The following is a 26,061-nucleotide window of genomic DNA, read 5'->3' on the forward strand; positions in this document are numbered from 1 at the left end:
CACAGCTGACCAACTCCATCAGATCCATTATCAGTTGAATCCATCATTCTGAGCATCAGGATATTTGGAACTTGACATTTAATTTGATCAAGTGGCGCCACGTTCAAGAAATTCGAGTTTGAAACATTCCTTTTATTTTTGACATAGCGGAGAAAGACAGAGGCAATCTGATTCTTGAGAGTTAGAATCCACCGACTTTGTTCATCTTCAGTCGGCATCAAGAGGCCCAAGTCTATTTTTTTTCGTGCAGTCATCTGTAAGATATGTCGAATGTTGTCTTTGCTGAATGCTCCGGTGTCTAGATCCTTGAGTAGTTTGGGGTTTAATTGATGGATGTAACCCCAAGAACCATGATACATCTGAGTCTGCTGATCAATTCTTTCGTGGTGGATACGCTCCTGAATGTCAATGTTATCTAGAACAATCACAGGCGATAAGACCAATTTCTTTGACATCACTACTCGAATCTTTTTTACTGCCTGTTTTCCTAAACTTGCTAGACCGTTCATCGCAGTTGACCGGGAACAGGTTAATCCGATATAGTTCAGGTAACTATTGATTCTCTCGGTGACACCACATGCTAAGAAGGTAAGCGAGTTCTCGACTTGGAGACTATTACATCGGCGATTGCAAGCAAAGGCAAGCATTCCCATCAATGTGGCGTTGATCTGTGTTTGAATCAAACAACAAAAGTATCAGTTTCAACTAAGCTTGTAAAGGTATCTTTCAAAAAAGAGATCGACTGCAACTTACTGCCTGTAGACGATTTCTCAAATTAACTCTCTTGTCCTTTGATCTTACATACATCCTCCCTTCAACGTGCTCAGTCGGATCTTTGTCAGGATCGTCCAATTCATTCTCGAATTCTCCTTCGAAATCAGAAGAGGAATCTTCAGGGTCTGCTTCATCTGTATCGAAGTCTTTAGAAAGCTGATCATGATGACTATATTCTAATTTTGCTTCTATCAACCTCCACATGAAATTCATGCTGTCCTTTAGCATTGCATTGCGTCTGTTCTCTTCGCTTCCGTTAAAGAAAGTGTCTTCGAGTTTTGTTGCATTCACATATGCACTTTTTTTTGTAGCAGTGTTCCGACGAGGAGTTTTTTGTGTATTAACAATCTCGATAGCCTGAGGGATTGTTTATGAGGAATACATTCTGTCAGTTCTTGGAAATCTGAAGTTCAGCAAATAAATGTGAGCCATACCTGTTGTAGAACCCACTCTTGCCAGTCATGTCTAGCTTCCGCGGTATTTTCGTCATCTACTAATTGTTTGATCGAGTCAAGTAGTCCTCGTGTCGATTTCCACCCAGTTGGTGAGATCCATTGTTTTCTTCGTATGATGATCGACCCTTCCTTTGAAGCCATGAAGTTCTGAAAGAACTGCTTGGCTGATAGGCCATGGTCTTCTCTCAATCTTACGCAGAGACCTTCGAGTACAGACGTTTTTTTTGACTCTGTTCGTCCAGTTGTGCGATTAGGCTCTTCTTCGATCACCATTCTCAAGACCACGCAACATCAATTCTTTCAACGACAAAAGTAATAGATTTCGAAATGTTGATTGATAACAAAAAGTATGTTAGGAAGATGAGGACTGATCTACTCGTCTCAAAACAAACAACAAGAGGCAAGTGATCATGTTTGATCGATTTCATTGATTGCATTACTGATATCTCGTCTCTGAAGACCCTTTATATCTTTTTCGCTCTCTGATCTGATGTACACCCGATGATCACATAAGCCACCGATAGCTACCGCTAGCTACCAACGTCGATTTGCGAAGATCAAAAGCAAATTGTTCATCCCTTAGTATAAAATCTCTTCAGGCTTTCTGAGGTTGTACATAACGATCTTAGGGTTTGAAATTTCAAATCTAGAAATATGCAGCTTCAATGAATCAACACGATCATGAGCTCTGTCGAGATTCTGAAGAGGCCATTTCCTTCAGAACTCGATAGAGCTCATCTGATTGATTTTTTGAAGAAATCACATTTGTGGCTCGTGGTGTAAATGCAAAGTGAAAAAACGCCCACCAAAAGGTGGCTATTAGTCACGCCACGATTGACGTTTAATACGCAAGCCCCCTGTGCCAGGGGCGGACGAGTCCGAGAAAAAATCACCTGGCACAGTGGGCTTGTTGTTAAGCTAGGCAAAATCGCGCCGCCATCACGACGCGAACTCCTGCTTTAGACGCTCGCCAGGTGGTTTGCCTCTTGCACGAGGGACGACATGCTAGAAATGTCCATGTATAAGTAACGTCATGTGAGTAATATGATCAAAGGGGAAGATTTCCAATTAATCACAGGTCCGGGCAAAGGCCTCGAACTATCACATGGTAGAACGAAGGAGCTCACTCATACGAGTGGTATAGCCCGGACGCAACACTCTTCCCCCTCTCTTCAATCTTATACGAATTATCATCCTCTCAGTAGAATACGCTATCAATTCTACTTATCCATTTAATTTGTTTACACTAACTATTATTATTATTGTTTACACTAATTTCAGCTCCGACCCACCCACCCTGGAACAATAAATGACTCATGGTAAGTACGTTATACAATTTTCAGACGCTGAAATATACGCAGGAGAGTACTCTAAATAGTGAGTACTCTCCGAGGTATGTCTCTAGCGTTCCTCTGAAGTGATAAGGCCCCTAGGAGAGCAGTCCACGGAAAGGTGAACTCTCTACCTAGCCGCGCCAAAACTCCCGCTGTACATAACTTTACCTCACCTAGGAAAAATCCTAGGCAAGGTAAAGATCTAACCTTTGTAGTAAAACAATAATAAGATGTTATCCAAGTTAAATGGAAATCCTCATGCTCGCCGCCTCGGCTCGAGTCGCTCTGAGAGAGCCTGACAGGCTGATCACATCGATAGCGCCATATTCAACCTTTGATAAGATTTCATTTTGCCTAGATCGATACTTCCTCATTAAATTAATCATTTTGTTGTGGAAATCAAATACAAATATTAGGAAGTGCTTTGGAAATCATTTCTTCATCTATCCTTCCTACACTTTTTAGCATGATTGTGTTTTCACAACCAAGTTTAGCGTATATATTGCGGTGGACCTCACGCGTTTCATCAGGACGGCCACTTGTAATCAGTCTGTTCATGAATGTCGCGTGGATCGCTATTGATACTTTCGGCGACGTGAACTTCACGCATTCATGGCTCCGTGCTGTCTTCAACCTTATTCAGCACCTATCAGGATATGAATGAAAATCATAAAAAAAAAAAAAAAAAAAAAAAAAAAAAAAACAGGCCTCGAGCATGTATATACATCAGACAAAACCTCGAGGCCCAACTCAACCCTATCCATTCATCATCTCGTGACCTCGCCGCGTGCGTGATCACACTTGAAGATTTCACATTTCTTATAGCCAACGTGTACAACCAACCAACAACCTTCCTGGGTTTCGAAGCGCTAGAAACAATGCTGAAATTCATCCCCCCTGAACTACAACGTCTACCAATGATTTGTACTACTGATTCAAACCTCCATTCCCCGCTCTGGAACCCAAGCCACAGCACAGCCAATGACAAGGATGCAGAACGCCTGATCGACCTGATGCTAGAGTGGGGTCTAAACCTCCGCTCCCCAAAAGGAAGATCCACCTTTGGCTTAGGCTCTGCAACCACGGAAGGCACCGCCATCGACCTTGTATGGGTCAATAACGACTTTGATGACACATTGGTCACTTGTTTCATAGACGACGACGACCTTACCAACCATAACTCCGACCATCAATCACTCATCACGATCTTTAACATCAAACAACACGACCCCCCACCACACCAGACTGGCTCAACAGAGCGCAAGAACTGGAACAAGGTGTGCCATGTTTCATTACGAACCGAGATCACCCAAAACCTCCCAAAGCTACGTCCTCTGCTCTCCAGAGAGGACATAGAATCCTTTGACAAAGAATTGAGGGACGTGGTACGCGAGGCCCTCGACAAACACTCACCACGAAAAGCCCAACCCGGAAAACACAAGGAATGGTGGCGACCTGAAGTCCTCGAGCCTTTACGAAAAGAAGCCAATCGACTACGCCGATTACTGAAGAAGCACCGAACCGACGACGCATGAGCAGCCTACAAGAAAGCACGCAACACATTCAACAGAGCAATTGACCACGCAAAAGAGAGCTCCTGGAGGACCTACCTTTCAAACTTGGATCACCAAACGCTTTTCCAAGCTAAGAAGGCAGCATCAGGAAGAAAACCCTCTTCACTCGTAAGTACCATCATCACTAACGAAGGCAAAGCGTGCACTACAAACGCAGAGAAGGCCTCAGCCCTCTTTGAAGCGACGTGCATAGCCACTGCTCCATGCCAGCTAGACGACACGACTCCCATCACATTCCCGGTGAATAACGACCAACGTCCAACAAACAAAGCCACCCCCAAACTTTACGCATCAGTCACAATTGAAGCAGTCAGCTCAATCGTGAACGACAGCCCCCCGATGAAAGCACCTGGACCTGACAAACTCCAGAATTGGATCTGGAAGATGATATGGGACCAAGTCAAGCGTCACGTAACAATTCTATTCAAATGCATAACACTGACAGGTTTCATCCCAAGAGCTTGGAAGACAGCCGTGACGGTGATGATTCCAAAGCCAGGAAAAGCTGATTACACGCAGGCATCAGCATACCGACCAATCGCCCTCCTAACGACCCTAGGAAAATTCTACGAAAAACTGCTTACGCTACATCTCTCAGCTCAAGCTGAACACCACAACCTCCTACACACAGGCCACTACGGGGGCAGACCAAACAGGTCTAGCCAGGCCGAGGCCCTCGTCCACCTCGTATCATGGATCAAACGGGAATGGGCTCAGGGCAAGGTAGTGGGAGGTCTCTTCGCGGATGTGAAGTCGGCCTTCCCGTCTGTTCACCACCCCCGCCTCATGGACACATTGGAAAAGAAGGGCATTCATTCACAGACCCTAAATCTCATTCACGATTTTCTGCAAGACAGAAAAACGACACTCACCTTCAACGGCTTCAAATCACAACAATTCGACCTTAATCACGGCCTACCTCAAGGATCTCCCCTGTCCCCACTCCTCTATCTCCTCTACAATTCATCATTACTCGCAATCACTGACAATATCACCTCAGCATCTGCCCTAGGTTTTGTTGACAATGTAGTCTTACTCTCCACCGCACCGGATACTCATCAACTGAGATCACAAATGCAGACTCTGTCGTTTCGTCAACAACACTGGGCACGACGACACGGCGCAATTTTCGACACCAAGAAAACTTTCTGGGTCCTATTCTCCCAGCAGGATACCAATTCGGATAACGCACCCACCATCGACTTCGCAGATAGGAAGAAGATCCCACCGGCCTCAGCAGCTAAGTGGCTGGGAGTACTGGTAGATAAGGGCCTGACCTTTAGACAACACAAACTCAACGTGATTGCCAAAGGACACCAGAGAGCTGGGTTTTTGGCAGGCTTGTCGAAAACCGGGTGGGGCATCCCACCCAAGCTACTCAAGACACTGATGACTACAACTCTCCACGCAGCCACCGACTACGGTGTGATGGCCTGGCTATCCACCGAACCCCCCGTTTTCTTTATCGAACAGATGACAACGGTCGACCTGACGTGCGCAAGGGCAGCCTTAGGCGCGTTACGAACCACCCCGTCAACATTTCTCTTCCACGACTTGTACCTCACACCGCCAAAAGCAAGACTCCAAAGTAGGATACTTAACTTTATGGCACAATCACTCACCAAGCCTCAGTCACATCCACTATTCCAAATTATACAACGAGCTCAACTCTCATCAGCAAAATACCACAAGGATCCCTTCGACATATTCTTTCAACATCCTCTTTGCAAGAGATTCGCCGAACACGTCATCCAACTCCCGGTGGACCCAGCATCCATGCTAATCAAGCCTCACAATTATTCCACACTAATTCAACCGGATGAGGAGATCGCTAAAGCTAACGCAATACGACTTCTTCCATCAAACAGTCACATCTTAGTCTTCACCGATGGATCGAGAATCCCCAAGAAAAACACGGCCGCGGCGGCCTGGTGTGCAAACACCAGAAAATCGAAAGCCCTCGCTTTAGGACCAGCAAGATCACACGGAATCTACCAGGCAGAATATCGTGGGGTACAGTTAGGACTCGAAATCATCCTCGAGACAGCAAAGACCCACACTCGACGAGCAACGATTATCCTTGACAACCAAGGTGTAGTCAAAGATTTAAAATCTGATTCATCCTCCATATCTTCCCTCGATAATAGAAAGAAAACATTTGATCTATTACACAACCTCTACCACAGCTACCCAACGCTCAAGATCAACATACGCTGGTGTCCAGGCCACGCAGGGATCCCAGGAAACGAAACGGTCGACAAAATAGCCAACACACTCGCAAAGCGCGATTTACCAAGCACGTTCACGAACACACCTAACACTGCTGCATTCATCTCCGCCATAAAGGAGTGGAAAACAACACAAACTGAAACCTTCAGCCATGAAGATATCACTCGACTGGGTCACAAACCTCACCCGAAAAAACACTTGAAGAGCATATCATGCCTTTCAAAACATGAAATCTCTACCATAACCCAGCTACGTTCTGGCCATGCACCCCTAAATACTTACTTAAATCGTTTCAGACAACCTGTTGACCCGACGTGTGATTGTCAGGAAGGACTCGAAACGATCGAACATTTCTTATTCATTTGTCACAGATATGAACAACAACGCGCAAAGCTGGAACAGACAGCACTCGAACTCGGGGTCAAGATGAACAAGTCCATCTTATCAAACACCAAAGCCTTCAAAGCAATAGCAACGTTTTGCAACTCCACATGGAGATTCCGACACAGATGGGTCTGGGCTACCGTCATAGACGAGCCCCATCCTGTGGACAAACCCCTACCCCCTGAATGATCCTTATTCTTCTACACCATGACTTCATCGCCTATAACCACATGTATTACAGTTTTGTACAAGCACACTAAACAGCCACTAGTTACCTTTTTCCTGAACAGCCACAGGGTTTTTAACGGTACTAGAAATAAGTGCAGAAGTGTTCGATAGTCTTAGGACTGAATGAACACTTAAAACCATGAAAAAAAAAAAAAAAAATGGCTCCGTGCTGTCTTCAACCTTATTCATCACCTATCAGGATATGAATGCATTATACTGAGTATGAAAATCATAAAAAATCAAAGTTGTTCGAAGAATATCATCCTCCTGCTCGCATTCCTGATTATAAACTTTGATCCACAGTGTGTTACCGACTGTGCGGAGCCAGTGGGTCGGGCTTAGAGCTGGACTGGATTTCTTTAAATTCTGATGATCAGAATGTCACATCAAAGTCACTTGAAGGTTGTTGTAATATCATAAGAGAAGTCTTGGCTATCGGCTCGCGTGAAAACAGAGAAGACTAGTGAGTTTCTGGTGATCTGGTGATCTGGTGATCTTTTAGATGGATTTCTTCATCAAATCTAGAATCTCATCTTCATCTTCAAGTCAATTACAGCTTGTTTACCATCATAGTAGTACCAGACATGGTTCCGACCAATCAGCAAGTTCACATTTCGAATAAAATCTTCCCTCACCTTAAAGAACAACTGTCTTTCGAATTTCAAGTCTTTTCTGTTCACCAATCATATATTCTGAAATTTCTTCAGCCAAAAATTGTAAAGACCATCTACCAACATTTTTACAACCCATATCAAAAATATTGTAAATTCCACATCATGAAGCTCAATCAATCTCAATTTGGTTATCCTTTAGAATTCATTTGGTCTGCTTATAGTAAATTATTTAATTCTTCATTTAATTTCATACAAACCTTTATACTTCTTACAGTTTTACAAATTGCCGATTTTTATATCGCTACCTTTAATTTCTTTTCACCTTCAGTTCATCTTCAACATAATGTTCCTTTACCCTTCTCACCAAACCATCCACCTCCATTATTTTATAATCCTTTTCTTTATTCGATTTGTTTATTGGCTAGAGTCTTAGGACCTGATCGGTCTCCTGAATGGTTAAAAGCTTGGTCGGTTTGGAATGGGGTCGAACAGAATGGGACTTGGAGAGATGTTAATGCTCATGAAGCTAAACATGGTTCACGAAGCCCTTGTCCAGGTCTCAATGCCTTGGCAAATCACGGTTAGCTTTCTATCTATTAGATTCTAGAGCTTTTTGCATATTGACATCCAGCTGACCATTCTTGATGGGACGCGATCAGGTATCATCAACGCTTCAGGCCGTGATCTATCTTTCCATCAACTAGCTGCTGCTCTCTCCCGCACCTACAATATCTCGCCCACCTTTTCCGTACGAGCTTTGTTAGGTGCCACCACCCTTTGGGAAGGACGTAAAACTATCAATTTGTCCGATCTATGTGCTCACGGACTCATTGAACACGACGGAAGTCTATTGAGTTGAGTTTCATAAATCTCATTCTACCTATGTGGAAGTGTTCAGGAGATTCATCATCTACTCATTCTTTGAAACACAAACGTAGGACCAGATGTTAACTCTGGTGATAACAAGAAGGCCAATCAATCTCATCCTTACCCAGATCTCATCGAGAAATTCTTCCCAGCTGGAAACATTCCAGTGAAGCCTAGAGACCTTTCAAGAGCACTTACCATCCGTCGAATGGAATGTGCAGCCAAGAATCCAGCTTACTATCGATCGTTTAAATTCGATTTGATCGGAAGTGAGAATTGTGCCATCTTACTTGCTGTGACGGGTGGGAATCGAGATGTGATCAGAAAGTTTGCCGGGATAGATGGGATCGAAAGATTTGATGCTTATTGGAGACCTGCTACTCGTCAAGCTTTTGGACTTACTATGGTGGATGCTCAATTCTTGTTAGGTTGGATTGAGTTGGGCACTGGATCGAGTATTAAGCCTAAGATCAGGCAGATCTGAATGTACAATTTACCTTGTTTATTTCTTATCATAGGCTCTAGGATCTAATACGTTGATTCATGTTAGATCTTTGGTCAGCAACAAGCTCAGATATTTCTGGTACAGTTTCATTACAGAAAAGTATATTTTATTATGTTTTATAGCTTTTATGGTCGAGAGAAAATAAAGACAACCTCTTTTATCTAAACACTCGAGTTAAGAAGTTAAGAAGAACCCTTTGAAGGTCTTCCTGTGCCTCTCGACGCTCGTCATACCCGCTTGTTTGTCCAGGTAAACTTTGGAGGCAGTCTGAACTTTCATCAGTATCATTCCCACTTCAGATGTTGAGAGTGATTCAGAATCATAGGCCTACAGGATATGAAGAGGTATGATGTCACAATCAGGCTGAGGGCGCGTCTGAAAAAACGCGCCAAGAGGTGCGCGCAAAGAACTCGAAAAGCAGGTAGGCGCACCCGGAACTGCTAATCTACATATAGTGGGTGCAACTGGTTACTTGGTTCAGGTTGTGGTTAGTATCATACAAACTCTCACTATTATCTTATTGAAAATGCCCAAGGTCAAGCATGCCTCAATCACGCTGACCAACCTTGAGATGATCAGTCAGGTGCAGCTTGCTGAACAAAACGAAACAAGTTTATTAAGAACAGCCCATCAACTTCAAAGGATGAAGCCAAGGTGATTCAAATTGAAAATCCTGAAATTTGAATGATCAAAGGTTTGTTGGGTCCGGGCAAGTATGAGGAATTTGAAGAAGGTTTGGCCTCTTGCTTGGTGGATCATTAAGCCTTTGTTACTCATTTATAAGAAGAAGCTTTCTACAATGACTTTATGAAGTCCATGAATGATCCAAAGTTTTTCCAACCTTCAAACTTTCAACAAGTAATGTCTAATGGTGCTATTGCACCTGGAGCTTGGAATCCGGACATTATGAGCTTTGATCAGACTGATTGTGATTTATCTTCAAGCTCACACCTAATGAGGTATCTAATCATACTTTAAAACCCAGCCTTTACAAAAAGGTATAGATAAGTCTTGAAAAGAAATAAAAACCAGTTTTTCCTCGTTTGTGAGAAAAAGAAACTCGATAAAACCAATAGTATGAGTTTTGCACAGGAGAGAACTTTTGAGAAGATAAATCAACCTTTCTTGGAACAGCTGTACCGTGTTGAATGTTCTTGAACTTGGTGAATGCAAAGCTTTCCCAGTAGTAAGTCTTATCAGCCAGGTGACAAATAGAAGGCACTTGAGCACAAGTGAGAGCTTTTTTTTCGTATAAAGTGCGATCAGCGAAATTGCTCAATTGCATGTCCTGGTACCGGTCTCTGAGCTGAGCCGGGCTGACCAGCATACACGTTGCCTGTGACTGTATCTTGCAGCTCAAGCCGATTGTGCCGAAATTTACAACCACATCGAAATTCCAACTTCATTTCCAGATGATACCGCCTCGCTTGGCCTCATACCTTCAGCAACTCATCACCCAAAAGGTTCGCCATTTCTTTTGAAGTTGTTTTCATTTGAATTGTCACTGATATTGAGATACTTTTGGATACGGTTTAGTTACTGGAATCATCGACCTTTCATGAATTAGTTCATAAGACTGATACGTTCGCTCGATCCATTAGACAAGCTGCAATTGATGTTGTTCGAGATAATGAGCGTAGTCCGGAAGCCAATGAATTTAAACCTGAACAACCTTCGCCTGCAAAATCATCACGACCTTCTCCACAATCGTCAACGACTTGGAAATCAACTACGTCAAGATCTTCACAGACAAGTAAAACTGACAGTATGTTATCTTGAGCTCTTGAAAATTCATTTCGTTTAGTGATTCGATTGATTGATTTTCGTTTATCCATTCAGCTTCTGCCCGAAAGGAATCTAATAGGAACCCTGAAATTGATGCCCGTCTAGAAACTGACCGAAAGTTTAAAGAGATGCTACAAAAACTGAGAGATCAAAAGTCATCCGATCCATGAACCCTGAAAGAATTCTTTGAGATCCACTTACTGGAAATACGCTCAACAGTCTTGGCCAAAGGTTGGGATTTTCTCTGTTTGTCCCCCCCTCTTAGATTTTTCTTGCTGGGGTAGCACACTGACACTACTCGTTGGCATAGGGATGACTAATTATCATTTAAACACACTTCAGCATTCGAATGACCGGATGACTGACAATGAAACTCGTTACTCCGGCAATGATGTACAGAATCCACATTTTTTGCATATCCTTTCACACAATGTATATCACATATTGCAAACGTCAACAAGAACTTCATTTTCATTAGCTTCAATTACAAGAATTTCTTTAATAAGCCTTTCCTTTTTACATGTACATTATGATATGTTCTCACATGGCACGTCTCATCATCAATAACCAAGTATCCCTCTTGAAATGGACGAGAACTTGTTTGTTGATAATAAGTCGTGGCACATTGGAACATATTACAACATACAAGTAGAAACATCCAATTTCACAAAGGATTTCTTTTGGATGAATGATCAAATGCAATATATACGCACTTCAAAGCTGACTGTGTTCCAACACCACAGTAGAATGAGTGACTTGACATTGTGTAAGGAGTATGTGTAGACGTAGCAGTCATGGGAATTGTGTCATGGGGTTAGACAGGGCTCATATTATGTTTCTTCTCAACGCCCGGCTTCGGAGAGTCCTCACTACTCAGAGAGCCAATTGTGGGACTTTCTGGAGCTAGGTGAGTTTCTCTTCATTTTGATTGTTTCTTTCTTTCTTTGGTTTCTTTTACTTTGTATGGTGTCGCTGACTACTCAGAGAGCCAATTGTGGGACTTTCTGGAGCTAGATCGTAATTTTATATAACGAAGTTCCAAGTTACATTGTCCGTAGTGCTCTCTCGAGGAGTCGTGCCGGAAACTTATCCGGACTCCAGTGAAGGTTCTCATAGAACCTTACACTTTTTTTAACTTGATCACTTCGAAGTTAAAGTTACAACGTCAAGATTTTTTTTACATTTTCAAACCTTATTCAATCTGCTCTATCTGCATTATCCTTTGGGATATTCTGTCAAACTGTTTTAGTGTTTCATCTGTCACCTTCTGTCTCAAGATTTTCTGCTCTGCCAACTTCTGTCGCATCTGCCCTACATTCGATACAATCGGAACCGCCTTCAGCCCTGACTCGGATGTCTGAACCTTTATCTCGGAAACCACACAACTATTTAGACGATCCCGACAGTTTGTTACGCCAAGCCAGGAAAGAAAAAGCCAAAGTTGTCCTTTCAGAAGACGCTGAAAGTCCACCAGCAGGACGACCTCCCAATTTTTCGTGGCGACCGGAAGCTGTTGCATCAGGATCACCGGCTGCGTTAACAGATCGCATAGTATACGCTTCATCCTTTATTCAGAAGAGCTCAGATCAACCACGAAAACTAGAATTCTCGCCAATCGAACTATCTCCATCGGCACCCGAAAAGACTATCATCGACAGTCATTTCAAGAAGTTATTTCAACAGGTGCAAACACCACATCCACCTGGGTACCTTCCACAAGAGCCTACATCGGAAAGACAAGCAGCTACCGTCACAACAGGCATCGCTCTAACATCTGATCCGACCAACACCATGTCACGAGAAGAGGACTCTGAGATCATCCAAACTCTCCGAGCACAGGTCGAGAAACTGGAGCTGCGAACTGCTGAACTGGACCAGTCACGACGTGAGACTGCGGAGCTACAGAAGATGGTTCGAGAACTTCTGGCATCACAATCTCGAGCCCAGTCTCCTAGAGACCCTGTCGGAGCGACAGAGGTTAACCCCTTGGTAGAGGATCAACCGAACCGTCCAAATACGTTTGGGCGCTATATCCATGAGACTCCGACGTCTCCAAGTCCTCTCCCTAGAAATCAACAACCGGAACAACCGATCAAGACTCAGCAATCGACATCCAATGACAACCAAGCTCATCAGGCTGCCTCGAGTTACTTACCACACCAACGAGTGAGCTGGGCAGAGGACGTTCCTGATTCGCAAGCGACGACTCAACCTCCTCCTATTCAGTCTACACCTGCAATTTTCAATTCCAGACCGACTTACCCTTCACCATTGACGACGGGTTATTCATCAGCTTTACCTGCTCATCACGTGTTGCAAGAACGCACTTTGGATGGTTATTCAGCAGTCATACCAAACAACGGGGTATCTAACACTACCAGGGCGGATCAAGTCAAACTTAGCGACTTACCAAAATTCAGCGGGAAATTCGGCAAACCTGCTGACCTTTTTCATTGGCGAAGCCTTATCGAGGAGACCTTTGAGATCAAGAACGTGGTGGATGATCGGGAGAAGCTGAAACTGTTGGGGTCCTTATTGAACAATGAGGAGATGTCGGCTTGGTATCAATCAAATAAGGAGGAATTGAAAGGTCAAAGCTGGGAAGGCGCTATGCAAATGATGGCTGTAGGAACCTTACCGTACGCGTGGTTATCGGACACTGAAAACGCCTTACGACGACTCGAAATTAAACCTGGGGAAACTTTTGCCCTTTACGTCTCTCGAGCTCAAGCCTTGCACCGATTGATCAAACCCTTTGGCCAGATCACTGACCGCCACCTCGCTCAACACATTACCTGGGGAGCGCCTCAACTCGTCAAAGATATGATCGAGAGGGAGGGACACTTACACGTAACTCCTTTCCTATTCTCCAAATTCAAAGACACAGCGGACGGTATTGTTCGTCTTCTTATCAACAGCCACCTATTGCCTGATCCATCAACCAGAGCAAAGACGACTCAAACCACTGTCGGTCATACCACTACCCAATCAAATTCGGTACGAGCTGCTCCTGTTGTCAGACAACGATCAGAAGAGGAGCGAGCAGATAATGCCTGGAGATATCACGAGTACCTTCGACGCAACGGAATCTGCTCAATCTGTAAGGCGAAGTGCAACGACGCGAACTGCGCGAATAAAAACATGCGTTTCATCTCAGTACCAGCCGATTTTAATCCAGGACCTCGACCTCGACGTGCAGCTTTACCGACAAACGCACCTGCACCTGCTGGAGCACCTACTCAACGACCAGCAGGAAGACCACCAGCGACAACAACGTCTACTCGAGTGGCAGCGATTGAAAACTTTCCTGACATGTTATCTGAAGATATTGCGGCTTATGAGGAAGCGGATTTATTTCAATCAACTCAGATAGAAGAACATGAAGAGGGAGAAGAAGGGTGCGTACCATCCAAGTCTGTTGCTCCAATTATCTTAGAGCTAACGTGCAATGGGAAAACGGTGCGGGCTCTTATTGATTCAGGAGCAGGCACGAATCTTCTCTCGGACCGTATGGCAAGTGAATTGCGGATTCCTCGACGGCCATTGGTTTCGCCGGTAGAGGTACGCCTTGCCATCCCTACAGAAGGGAGTCCTCTAGTCTTACGAGAGTTTGCTATGGCTAACTTGAAATGCGAAAACCCTAGTATACGCTTTGGAGCAGTATTTTTCAAGCTTTCACCTCTAAGCTCTTCGTACGACATGATCCTCGGTTCGCCATTTTTATCAAAATTTAAATTAGATGTTTCCCTTCATCGACGTTGTGTAATACACTCTCCGAGTGGCAAGACCTTATATGAAAAAGAAATGCAAGCTGAACTGAATCGTGTGTTATGTGCTATACAAAATCTGGATAAGATTTGTAAGGTACAAGACCTGAGTGATCGTGAATCGCGAATTTTTAAAGAATTTGAGGACCTTTTCCCGGCAGAACTTCCTCCAGTGGAGGAAGGTGAAGCACCGGATGAAACATTCCCGGAGAGCTTGCCGGATGTGAATAGACAAGTTAGGCATAAAATCATTCTCACGGACCCGAATGTTGTCATCAATGAGAAGCAATTTGGTTACCCTCGACGACACTTGGATTCTTGGAATAAATTGATCCAGCAGCACTTAGCCGCCGGCCGTATTCGGCGATCAACAAGCCAATATGCCTCCCCGTCTATGATAATTCCAAAGAAGGACCCATCAGAATTACCTCGTTGGGTTTGTGACTACCGCACTTTGAACAAATATACCGTCAAAGATCGGGCTCCCCTGCCTAATGTAGATGAGTCAGTTCGTTTAGTTGCAACCGGAAAAGTTTGGTCTATTGTCGATCAAGTCAATTCTTTCTTCCAAGATCGCATGCGCGAAGAAGATATACCGCTGACGGCGGTGAAAACACCTTGGGGACTAGTTGAATGGGTTGTGATGCCAATGGGGCTAACCAATGGTCCAGCTACGCATCAAGCCCGAAATGAAGAAATCTTAGGAGAACTGGTGGGAAAGATCTGTGTTGTATATATAGATGACATTGTTATATTTTCAGACACTGTGGAGGAGCACGAAGAGCACTTGAAGCAAGTCTTAGAACGGCTTCGAAAAGCCAAATTATATTGCTCACCGAAGAAGAGTAAGCTATTCAGGCGAGAAATTAAATTTCTGGGACATCAGATTAGTGAAGCAGGTATATGTCCAGATGACGAGAAGATTGAAAAAATTTCGAAATGGGCATCACCAACTAATTCAAAACAGTTGTTGAAGTTCTTAGGTACAGTTCAGTGGATGAAAAAATTCATCGATGGATTGGCGCATTATGTAGCAACCTTATCACCATTGACAAGCACATCACTGAAAGGGAAACCTTTCCAATGGGGGGAAAAGGAAGAGACCGCATTCAACAATATCAAAAGACTGATCACAACGTTACCTGTCCTGCGCAATCTCGACTATGACTCTAATGAGCCACTTTGGCTTTTTACGGACGCTAGTGGTAATGGACTAGGAGCCGCTTTATTCCAAGGACTGCAATGGGAAACTTCTTCCCCCATTGCTTATGAAAGTCGAACCATGAACCCAGCAGAAAAGAACTATCCAGTTCATGAACAAGAACTTCTGGCAGTTGTCAATGCACTCAACAAATGGCGCTTACTACTTCTGGGGATGCGGGTGAATGTGATGTCAGATCACCATTCTCTTACGACGTTACTGACACAACGTAATCTTAGCCGACGACAAGCACGGTGGTTAGAAACATTGTCCGAATTTGATCTTGATTTCAAGTACCTACGGGGGCAAGACAACTCGGTTGCAGATGCGCTCTCAAGAAGAGAGGAGGTCAACGTCTGTGAAGTGCGGGCAAGGTTGAGAGAGGTAGAACTGCAGCAGATACAGGAGGGGTACCAGCAAGATAAGTTCTGTATCAAACTGCGAAGAGTATTACCTTTACGTGAAGACTGCATTCTTAAAGATGATCTCATGTATCTGGACGGACGGCTAGTAATTCCTTCCCATGGTAGTCTTCGTAAAGACTTTATTGATCAGGCACATACGGCATTAGGGCATCTAGGAATGCTGAAGACCCTAACTCGACTCAGATCTACCTTTTTCTGGCCTGGAATGGCTAAGGAAGTCGAACAACACCTGCGAGCTTGTGACTCCTGTCAACGCAACAAAGCAAGAACCACGGCGACGACAGGCAGACTTCAGAGTTCAGCAGTTCCCAGTCAACCAATGCAATCAATTGCTATAGATTTCATTGGACCGTTTCCAAAAGTCTCAGGGTACGATATGATTTTATCATGCACTTGCCGACTGACTGGATTTGTGCGTCTTATACCGGCATCACAGAAAGATACAGCGGAACGCTCAGCAAGCAGATTATTTACGGCTTGGTCTTCTATCTTTGGCCTACCTGAATCCATCATTGGTGACCGGGATAAGGCATGGACGTCCCGCTTCTGGCAACGGTTACATGAGTTGTTAGGAGTTCGAATTCAGCTGACAACCTCCTATCACCCACAGGCGGATGGTCGCAGTGAACGTTCAAATAAGACTATCGGCCAGATCTTGCGGCACCTCGCCGCAGAGAAACACGGTAAATGGCTGCAAGGTTTACCTTCGGCTGAATTTGCTATCAACTCAGCCGTGAACGTGTCGACTGGCGTCTCCCCGTTCCATTTTGTTTATGGTCGTGTCCCAAGACTTTTCCCAATACAAAGCCCATCCGAGGACGACAACGAGGATGTAAAACACTGGATAGAACGGCGGGAAGTGGAATGGGCTACATGGCGAGACCGACTGTGGCACAACCGTGTGGATCAGGCCTTACATTATAATCAAAGACGCCGTGAAGGAGAACCATTCAACGTAGGTGATTGGGTTATGGTGGATAGTGCGGACCGGCAACAAGTGGTAGGGGGTAAGGGTCGACCAACAGGCAAACTACGAGCCCGGTATGACGGCCCTTACGAAGTACGAGAAGTCTTGAATGCAGGTCGTGATTTCAAATTAGATCTCCCATCCAGCGACTCAACACACCCAATTTTTCACATTTCGAAACTGAAACTCTACCATGGCGATCCAGACGCGGAGGAAAACATTGCGGCTGTTAATACGGCTTCGTTGCGTCGGAAAACAACCCCGGGAAATCCGATGGAGGAGCCTTTGGGGCATGCTACGAAACGTAACGAGGGGGTGTGTATCGAATTAGATACTTTAACACCCCCGCAATGTGAGTTCGATACCCCACCCTTTCCCTACATTCATGACGCAGTTGGCAAGCTTGCTTCTCTCCTGAATAACAGTGATCACGCTCGGGACGAGGATTTTCAAGGAAAGGCTTTGCTTGAAATGAACGGTTGCAGTCCCGTAGATGACTTTGTCACGGCCGAAAACAACCTCATTCGAGCAGGATTTGGAAGCCAATGAGGCAAGCTAGGACGTTTGACAAGGGGGTGTGTATTCAAATTGATGCACTAACACCCCCGCAATGTGAGTTTGCTATTGCTTCCTTCTATCTCCTTTTGCATGAAATGGCTGGCAAGCAATATTATCTCCTAAATAACAGACTTTACGATCACAAGACGAATAACAAAAAAGAAAAAGAAGAATATGACAAATTTATTTAATTTACCTCAAGATTCGAAATTCACATCAAGATGCAAGATTTCACTTCAAGAAAAAAAAAATTATATCATTCAGAACACTCAAATTAAATCAATTTTATACTATTTTCAATATGAATTATCGGTTTCCTTTTTTTCCTTTTCTTTTTTTTGAATAGGTTGCTTCAATTTAATTTTGCTTTCACTGGGACGAGTCATGGTCACTATTTTGGGGCGAGTTATGCCATTTTTATTTTTTATTTTGTGTGGAGTGTTTCAAATTTCAAATGTTCACATCAATTCAAGAGGAGGCTTAATTTTTTAGGAAGGGAGGGTGTAAGGAGTATGTGTAGACGTAGCAGTCATGGGAATTGTGTCATGGGGTTAGACAGGGCTCATATTATGTTTCTTCTCAACGCCCGGCTTCGGAGAGTCCTCACTACTCAGAGAGCCAATTGTGGGACTTTCTGGAGCTAGGTGAGTTTCTCTTCATTTTGATTGTTTCTTTCTTTCTTTGGTTTCTTTTACTTTGTATGGTGTCGCTGACTACTCAGAGAGCCAATTGTGGGACTTTCTGGAGCTAGATCGTAATTTTATATAACGAAGTTCCAAGTTACATTGTCCGTAGTGCTCTCTCGAGGAGTCGTGCCGGAAACTTATCCGGACTCCAGTGAAGGTTCTCATAGAACCTTACACATTGGTATGATAATTACCACGTCAGTTTAAGTTGGAATCCTTGAACTCCTTGCAATGAAAATTCTACTGCTCTGCTCATAAGAGCTAACCCTTGGCTTCCATCTCCTGACACTGTGATACTATTCCTTTGATTGGCTTCAAACCCAAACCTTTGGCATGTCTCTCTCAGCCACCTGCTACAAATTCAATATCAATCTCTTTCTTGATCCAACTAATTTGGTTTTTTACTAAGAAACGCTGGTTGCAAAATTGAATACATACATGCTTCTGGTTTGTTTGAGGATCTCAAATAATAAGATCAAACAACTTGGTAAATTTAGTTGCCAATGAGTGAATCATGTGTCATTCTATGGATCAGATCAAGGGTTTTGTCAGCATAATGCTTTTTGAACTACTCATGGCTTATGATATCTGTTTCAACTTCAAGCAAGGACCATGTAAGTTCTTTTCTCTTACCAAAGATACATCAATCTGGCCTTTAAGACTTTTACAAATGAGAAGCCTACTCCAGTCTGCCTCTTTGGAGTCATCAAGAGAAAAAGAGTGCTTTGGCCTTTGGCATAATTTGTAATACATGAGGTAACCCTTGCTTATTTTTCGCTGGTCTGTATATAGGAATGATTCAAAGCATCACATGGTTCCATTTGCAAAAAAACTGGGATCACCATGGATGTCAATGAGGCATTTAGAAATGATGAAAGATCAATTTTCTTTCAACTTTATGTGCAGTCAATCTGGTTTCTCACTGTTTGAAAAGTCTTTACAATTGATCTCATCATATCTCTTGATATCCTATAATTCTGGATTATATGAATGAACTCGTGAATTTGGGTACATACTCTGTCAGTTGAAGCTCATGGAATATTATCACTCCTGCTTTTAAAAATCTTGGCTCATGAGTACTACATTACTTTCTTGAGCTATTGGAACAGGGTATTCAGTCCTTCAAGATTATGATCAAGAATTAATTCAATAGCAAAGAAAGTGGTGTTGGTCTTAGATTATTTATAGTCATCATCCATATTCTGAAAGACATGTATTGTTCCTCACATCTGGACCTAAACCAAAAAAATGTGTCATACTATAGCTCAAGTGTTCATCAGGTGAAATGGTCTTGGTAATCATGATCCAAGATTAATGTAGCTGTATGAAGAAAGGTTTGAGAATGTAAAGCTATAAAGGTTCAAAGTATCTCACTTTCACCAAGAGGCTACTCAACAACACATAATATCTGCAGCGCATAGACCTACACAGCCTGTCTACAAAAGGCACTACAACTTCAAGCATAGTTAAGGTGTGTTACATCATACAGCAAAGTGAGATCACAGCTCAACCACTGAGACTTTATGGGAAATGTCAACACCTCATCTAACAGGGAGAATATGCTCTTATTCCCTGAGCTGTTTTTCAGAGTAACTCATGCCACACTTAGTGTTCTGTTCTTTGTTTCTCTAAATTGCATCTTCCTTTGTGGTTCATCTTCAAAACAAACTACAGTCAAACCCCTGTATATCCATACCTCTCCATGGTAAGCAAATTCTATGGCTATGGAGGGGTTGTGTCTTTGTTGGGTAGACCTCTATAGACATACATTGCTATATATCAAAATCCTTCTAAAGACATGGAAAAAATAGGTTGAGCTCCCAGCTGATCTTGATGAACATTACAACAATTCCCAATGTGTGTGATCTAAGGTGGGTTTGTTTTGTCAAGTAATTTGGCCACTGTGGCATTGAGTGCTTACACTTTTTTCATTCTTGAGCAAATGTTATCTAGTTAGACAAGGTCTTTAGGGACTTGTCAATTGTATTCCAACATTTTTTTGCATAATTTTTATAAATTCAGACAAGTTGTTTGTGAAAAAATCTTTTTACAACAACATATTTTTAATTTGGGACACCTAAAAAGGTGCTGTAAAAAATTTACACACATTTTACAACAACGGGCAAGTTGGTGCAGCATAAAGATACACAAAGAAATATAGCTTGGCACCTCCTATTATATTGTATTGAATTGTATCAAATCATATCTTTATGGCCATTGCAATTTGTTGGCAGTTGGATTGACAAGAATCTGGCTCAGCTGGTCCCACAACACGTTTTGGGGCAGTGAGAGTCTTGTGGCAAGTGTGTATGCTGTCCAGTAGTGAGTCCAAGTTAGGTAGCTGCTTGTGCATAATTTGCTTGCTCCAGGGATAGATATCAGAGCAGGAGTTTGACTATGTTTAATTCGGAGGTTCTGTGTGGGATTTGTATGGGGGGTTTGAGTTGATAAAAGTGGAGTTGATGGGTATAGGATGGAGCAGAAGGTCTGATTGGAAAGTCAATTGGCATGACTCTTAGTTGTGTTATGGCTGAAGACAGCTAGAGGCCTATGTAGCCTGGCCTACAGCACTGCCACTGGGAAATGAGGTTTTCACTAGCTGTGAAAGAGAGGGGGTGGTAAGGCTACCAAGGGAGATTATGGGGATATTGGGATCCCTTTTTTGTTTGGCTCAAATGGGGCATCTTATGAAAAGCTTGATCTAGCTATCTTAAATAAGCATTGCCTATGTACACTATTCTACGTCAGAGCATCATTTTGACAATGGATCTCCATACGTAGACAGGTGAAGTTATTGCAGATGACGTTCTCCACTTCAGAGCTTGAAGGCAAAGCTTTAAGCCGGATTGTCACGGGTTAATGGTAAATTTGTATCGCATGGAAACGTGCCGGTCCTGCTCAGAGTACCACTCCAGCTTAGAGGATGAGCTCCCCGATATAGGGGCTGAATCACGTCGAGGGGACTCAGGAGAAATCGTGGTTGGTGTGAAGCAAATCATGAGAGGCAATGCATTGGCATCAATGTGAGCAAACCAGTAAATTTCATCTCAGCATAGGAGTTCTAACTTGCAAGCGATAATTGGACGAGTAAGGCATGATATCCTGATCACTCTCAGAGAAGGTGAGATATCTGAAGAGGCCCAAACTGCTGGTTGTGAGGTCATTACGAGGGCGATTACACTGTGATTGAATAGTCACTGAAAGGAAGGTTTGCATATTGGCCACTGAGAAACTATTTTGGGTAGCAAAACGCATAGGTCGACGCTCATCTGATCCGTGATGACATAATTGGTAACAACGTGCAATGTGAGACCGACAACCAAGACGCACGAGCTCGAGGAAACCAGATCTTGGGACCGAATGAAGCGTTGACAATGAAAAGCCTATGAAGTATAGCTGATTACAAGTTGACATACGCGCAACAGTTAACACACAGATCGTATTCAGGTTGAGGCAGGAGTTGAAGGTTTTCGTTTAGCAACAGTTCCTTCTCGGAAACCATTCTTGAATCGGCGGGAGACAGTCTTGAGGTATCTCATGCGACCAGTACCGGTGGTGTGACGGCGCTTGGCCTGATAGACACAGGAATCACGTATACGGAGTAATGTCAGCGAGGCTTCAACAGGAACAAGTCGAGAGGTTCGGGCTTCACCTTTTCACCCCATTCGTACGAGCGTGTCTTAGCGGCTGGGTAACCACATGCGGCACAAGCTAAAATTGCAGACAGACCAAGGTTGGGCAAGATAATGTCAGTGTGAAGCGGTTGCGAGGAAAGTTCGTGGTGAGCCGTACTTTTCTTCTGCTTGTGGAATGATCGTCGACCACATCGGCGGCAGGAGGTGTGAGTCTTGCTGTGACGCTTACCGAACGAGGAAGTACCTTTCGTCTGTAATTTACCGAGTTCAAATCAAATGTCCATAAGTCTATCAGTGCTCGATCGGGTTAAGGGATGCGGAGTGTGTAGAAACTGGGTGGAAACACCTACCATCTTGAAGCCGTTCGGCGAGTCTTGAAGAGGGTGTTTTGTCGATTGCGGGCAGAGCCTTCTAGTCCCGGTAACCTTCCAAGGAGGGAGGCGGCAGTGTGTGGGGGAAATTTGAAACCTAAGTACAGTCCGCCTAACCTAGTTTTGTGTAACTCATTGTCACGCCGGTACCGTCAATTCGACCACACAGTGTGTGAGTATGAGTGCGCTAGTAACAAACTTTCGACGACGCACCATAGTTCCTAGGACCTCTCTTCCGACAGAGCAGGAATACTTATCAAGATGCAAATTTTCGTCAAGACGTGAGTCCATGCCGATGCCTCCTTTCTACCGCCGGTCCTTTGCACTTCATCCTGGATTCGATTCTTACCTCCATTGCTTGAATTATACACAGCCTTACGGGTAAGACTATCACCCTCGAGGTCGAAGCTGCCGACACGATCGACAATGTGAAGACCAAGATTCAAGAAAAGGAAGGCATTCCACCAGACCAACAACGACTTATCTGTTTGTTCACAATTCATAGCAATCATATCAACCCAAATTATCTGTCTGAAGCTTCATTTTCCTGTAGTCGCCGGTAAGCAACTCGAGGACGGCCGTACTCTTGCTGACTACAACATCCAGAAGGAATCGACTCTTCATTTGGTCTTACGTCTTCGTGGTGGTGCCAAAAAGCGTAAGAAAAAAACCTACACCACGTCAGTTTTCCCTCACCTCGCGACTCCATCAGATTGTGAACTGTGCATTGATGACAACCTGCTTTGTGTCCATCGGTCAACAGACCCAAGAAGATCAAACACAAGCGTAAGAAAGTCAAGATGGCAATCTTGAAGTACTACAAGGTTAGTCTTCAACCTCCTCTTTATTACCGGCATCAACACTGACAATCCATTTCATTCGCAGGTTGACAGCGATGGCAAGATCAAGCGATTGAGACGAGAGTGCCCTGCTGCGTGAGTCATCCATTTCTCCCCCACTTAGGTATACGCATAACTGACACATTTGCACGATGCGGCTGTTTCCTACAGTACATGCGGAGCTGGTGTCTTCATGGCCTGGCACTTTGACCGTCAGTACTGCGGCAAGTGCGGCCTGACTTACCTCTTTGGGGACTCCAACCTCGCTAAGCCCACATAGGCTTGAGCCAACTGTCGCATCAATGCTCCCTCGGCTGGTGTACAATTGTTGATGATCTATGATATATGAATCACCCATACGCTAATGTCATGCGCCCTTCGACCTACATGTCGCGTTAACCGCACAAGCTGGCAAAGGTCCTGATTCGTCCTCTTGCCAATGTGTCCCGCGCCCAACGTTCCCATCGTGTTTAAATTCCGAAAGAGACTGATGTTGACCATTTACCCACCAAGTGCAAGAGAGCCGCCAATGATAAGTGGAAAGATAATACTTGAACTCAATATACGCTCTATAGCTTACAATACAACTGTTATGCCAAACACAATGCCATTGTTTCCGCATGCCTATGAGTTCGACAGGTTTTGCCACTGAGATCGTTTATCTGGTCTGTTTGAATTAGTGAGCAGTTCTTAGCTCCCATCGCAAGCAGACGTCCAATCATCACGGTATGTACTGCAAGTCGACGTGGAAAACAGCCATTGAGGCTTCAACCTGACGTTGGAGTTACAATGCCTCTGCTTGGAGCGGGTTACCTCCTCTCAACAGTTTGCGTCCTTTGCGATGCGAAAAGTGGTTAATGACTGTTAGGCCTCGGCTGGGACCGGAGGCGCTACTGGCCAAGTGTTTGAATGATTGAGCTGATTTGATCTTCGCTGCAAAGACCGACTCGCTGTGCAAACGGTCAATCCGGTCAATTGGATAGAAGCAGAGATATATGCGGGATAAAATGTACCTTGCAACAAGCCTGAAGACAAGGGTATTGCACGCACGCGGCAGCCAGAAATCAGACTTGTGATGATAGCATTTGATTTTGTCGTTGTCTGAGCTGACTTGACAAAGTCCCTTCCCGAGACTGAAGTCTAACTTCCCTCCAAAAACTTGGTTTTGAATCAGGTGAGGAGAAGGTATTCCTTGTAATCGAAGGAAGTATCTCCTTGGAAAAAAATGGCTTTTGATGTGCTATGCACTTGACCATTGCTGAGCTTATAGCATGGTATGATTTCATTCATGATATCACGGAGCCTTGTGCCAGAATTCCGGTATCAGACATCGGATACTTGTCAATTTCATATCTTATATCCTAATTCTATTGAGCAGTCTTCATCACTTTTCAAAAAGACGTGGAACAAAGACCGTCACCCAAGACAATTCAGAAGAAGATTTGAGTAGATCGAATGTTTAAACAAGTTGCCATTGTAGTTTAGCCTACGCAAAGATAATTGGAAAACTATAACACAAGTTGGATCATGGTATTTTAGATTCCTTATCCTCCTTGATCGAAAACTTGCTTTGTCAAAGTAGCGTTACAAGCCATACACGCGTCACCCTGTCCTGACATTGTTGACATAAGGAAGGGTGAATAATAGGTACCAGGTTTCGGAACATGATCTGGATCCGTAAGTTGCTATACATACAGAAATATTGTTGGAAGATCAGTTGAGCGTTGAGCCATTATCAAATCAAATGTGAGTTCGAACGTACCACACCCTCTGGTAATACATAATTGTCGCAATTTGGGGAACCATCATACCCCTTGCCGGCGAACTTCGCGTCATAGCCGGAATTCATTTCGGGCTGAGTCAACTTCGGCGGCAGAATGTTACCCTGTTCGCTGTAAGGTAGAAAGATTGGTTGATAAGTGTTAAAGATATCAAGATATGAAATCGAATGTCTTCAAAGATACATACTCATGAAGACCTGCCAGTGGCTTTTCTTCGCCATCAAGTGGATAGACCTTTCGAAAAGACGTCGATTGAGTCCGGTTGAACAAGTCATGACACTTCAGATGAATGTTTGAGTAGACTTACTACACAAGTACGGCAAATGGCACATGGTGGGTAACTCGGATCATACAGGAACGCGATAGCACTGTTCGAAATCGGTTTGATAAATCATGTTGATCAGTAAGCAGAGGTCTCAAAACCGAACACATTGAAATCAGGATAATGGAAGACATTGGTTTTAGGAAATGATGACTGACTCATAGCAGTCAGCCGCAAATCCTGATAGACGAAGTGTGGTGGTAATAAAGCAGGTCATCATCCCTGGTAATACTGGGGCTTGCCTCTTCTCATGTTTCCTTTTTACAAAAGAAGTCGAGCCGGGATCTTTTTCGAATCCGGAGGATCGCGCAGACAATGTGTCATGGTTGTTGGGTTCACCAAAGATGACAAGGACTTGCGAAAGGATGATAATTGCTACGATGGTTTTCATATTTAGAGATAAGGAATATAGATCATTATTTTGGAACGGAGGAACAGGAATTTATAGGATGGGGATCTAAAATAAACCAGAGGGTAAAAGCAACAGCACGCAAGCCGAAGCCGAGGGCTTTCAGAAATGTCCATTTTCAATTCAGTTGAGACGTTTCTGAAAGGTGTTATTATAACAGATAGGTCGACCGGCGAGGATTAGCTCTCGTCCAAGGTATCAGCTCCACAATAGATGATGATGTAATTACCTATAACAGATAGGTCGACCGGCGAGGATTAGCTCTCGTCCAAGGTATCAGCTCCACAATAGATGATGATGTGGAAGCCGATGCCGAGGAGTCGAGACTATATCTACTCTAGCCTGTACACC

General features: G+C 43.8%; 6 protein-coding genes across 6 annotated transcripts; 3 read left to right on the plus strand and 3 right to left on the minus strand.

The window, feature by feature from the left end:
- Nucleotides 1-411: 411 nt before the first annotated feature.
- On the minus strand, nt 412-1,502 carry MELLADRAFT_106859 (uncharacterized protein; the record flags this gene model as incomplete). Its single annotated transcript, XM_007410490.1, has 3 exons — nt 412-496; nt 806-1,131; nt 1,209-1,502. 3 exons carry the CDS (start codon nt 1,500-1,502, stop codon nt 412-414), a joined length of 705 nt encoding a protein of 234 aa, XP_007410552.1.
- Nucleotides 1,503-7,754: 6,252 nt separating this feature from the next.
- MELLADRAFT_87334 (uncharacterized protein) lies at nt 7,755-8,943 on the plus strand (the record flags this gene model as incomplete). The annotated part of the gene is made up of 4 exons (XM_007410358.1): nt 7,755-7,812; nt 7,867-8,172; nt 8,252-8,446; nt 8,531-8,943. The coding sequence occupies 4 exons, from the start codon at nt 7,755-7,757 to the stop codon at nt 8,941-8,943; spliced, it is 972 nt and encodes a 323-aa protein (XP_007410420.1).
- A 1,433-nt stretch (nt 8,944-10,376) lies between these two features.
- Nucleotides 10,377-10,919, plus strand: MELLADRAFT_106861 (uncharacterized protein; the record flags this gene model as incomplete). The annotated part of the gene is made up of 3 exons (XM_007410359.1): nt 10,377-10,427; nt 10,501-10,729; nt 10,804-10,919. 3 exons carry the CDS (start codon nt 10,377-10,379, stop codon nt 10,917-10,919), a joined length of 396 nt encoding a protein of 131 aa, XP_007410421.1.
- Nucleotides 10,920-21,546: 10,627 nt separating this feature from the next.
- On the minus strand, nt 21,547-22,407 carry MELLADRAFT_48493 (uncharacterized protein; the record flags this gene model as incomplete). The annotated part of the gene is made up of 4 exons (XM_007410489.1): nt 21,547-21,925; nt 22,006-22,064; nt 22,146-22,239; nt 22,339-22,407. 4 exons carry the CDS (start codon nt 22,339-22,341, stop codon nt 21,797-21,799), a joined length of 285 nt encoding a protein of 94 aa, XP_007410551.1.
- A 156-nt stretch (nt 22,408-22,563) lies between these two features.
- On the plus strand, nt 22,564-23,582 carry MELLADRAFT_71955 (uncharacterized protein; the record flags this gene model as incomplete). The annotated part of the gene is made up of 6 exons (XM_007410360.1): nt 22,564-22,640; nt 22,733-22,845; nt 22,913-23,039; nt 23,123-23,183; nt 23,245-23,294; nt 23,370-23,582. The coding sequence occupies 6 exons, from the start codon at nt 22,621-22,623 to the stop codon at nt 23,476-23,478; spliced, it is 480 nt and encodes a 159-aa protein (XP_007410422.1).
- Nucleotides 23,583-24,742: 1,160 nt separating this feature from the next.
- On the minus strand, nt 24,743-25,692 carry MELLADRAFT_87337 (uncharacterized protein; the record flags this gene model as incomplete). The annotated part of the gene is made up of 5 exons (XM_007410488.1): nt 24,743-24,883; nt 24,961-25,090; nt 25,167-25,213; nt 25,287-25,347; nt 25,460-25,692. 5 exons carry the CDS (start codon nt 25,690-25,692, stop codon nt 24,743-24,745), a joined length of 612 nt encoding a protein of 203 aa, XP_007410550.1.
- Between the last annotated feature and the right edge of the window lie 369 nt (nt 25,693-26,061).

The sequence above is a fragment of the Melampsora larici-populina genome (assembly GCF_000204055.1).
Source record: "Melampsora larici-populina 98AG31 unplaced genomic scaffold MELLAscaffold_20, whole genome shotgun sequence".
Lineage (NCBI taxonomy): Eukaryota > Fungi > Basidiomycota > Pucciniomycetes > Pucciniales > Melampsoraceae > Melampsora > Melampsora laricis-populina.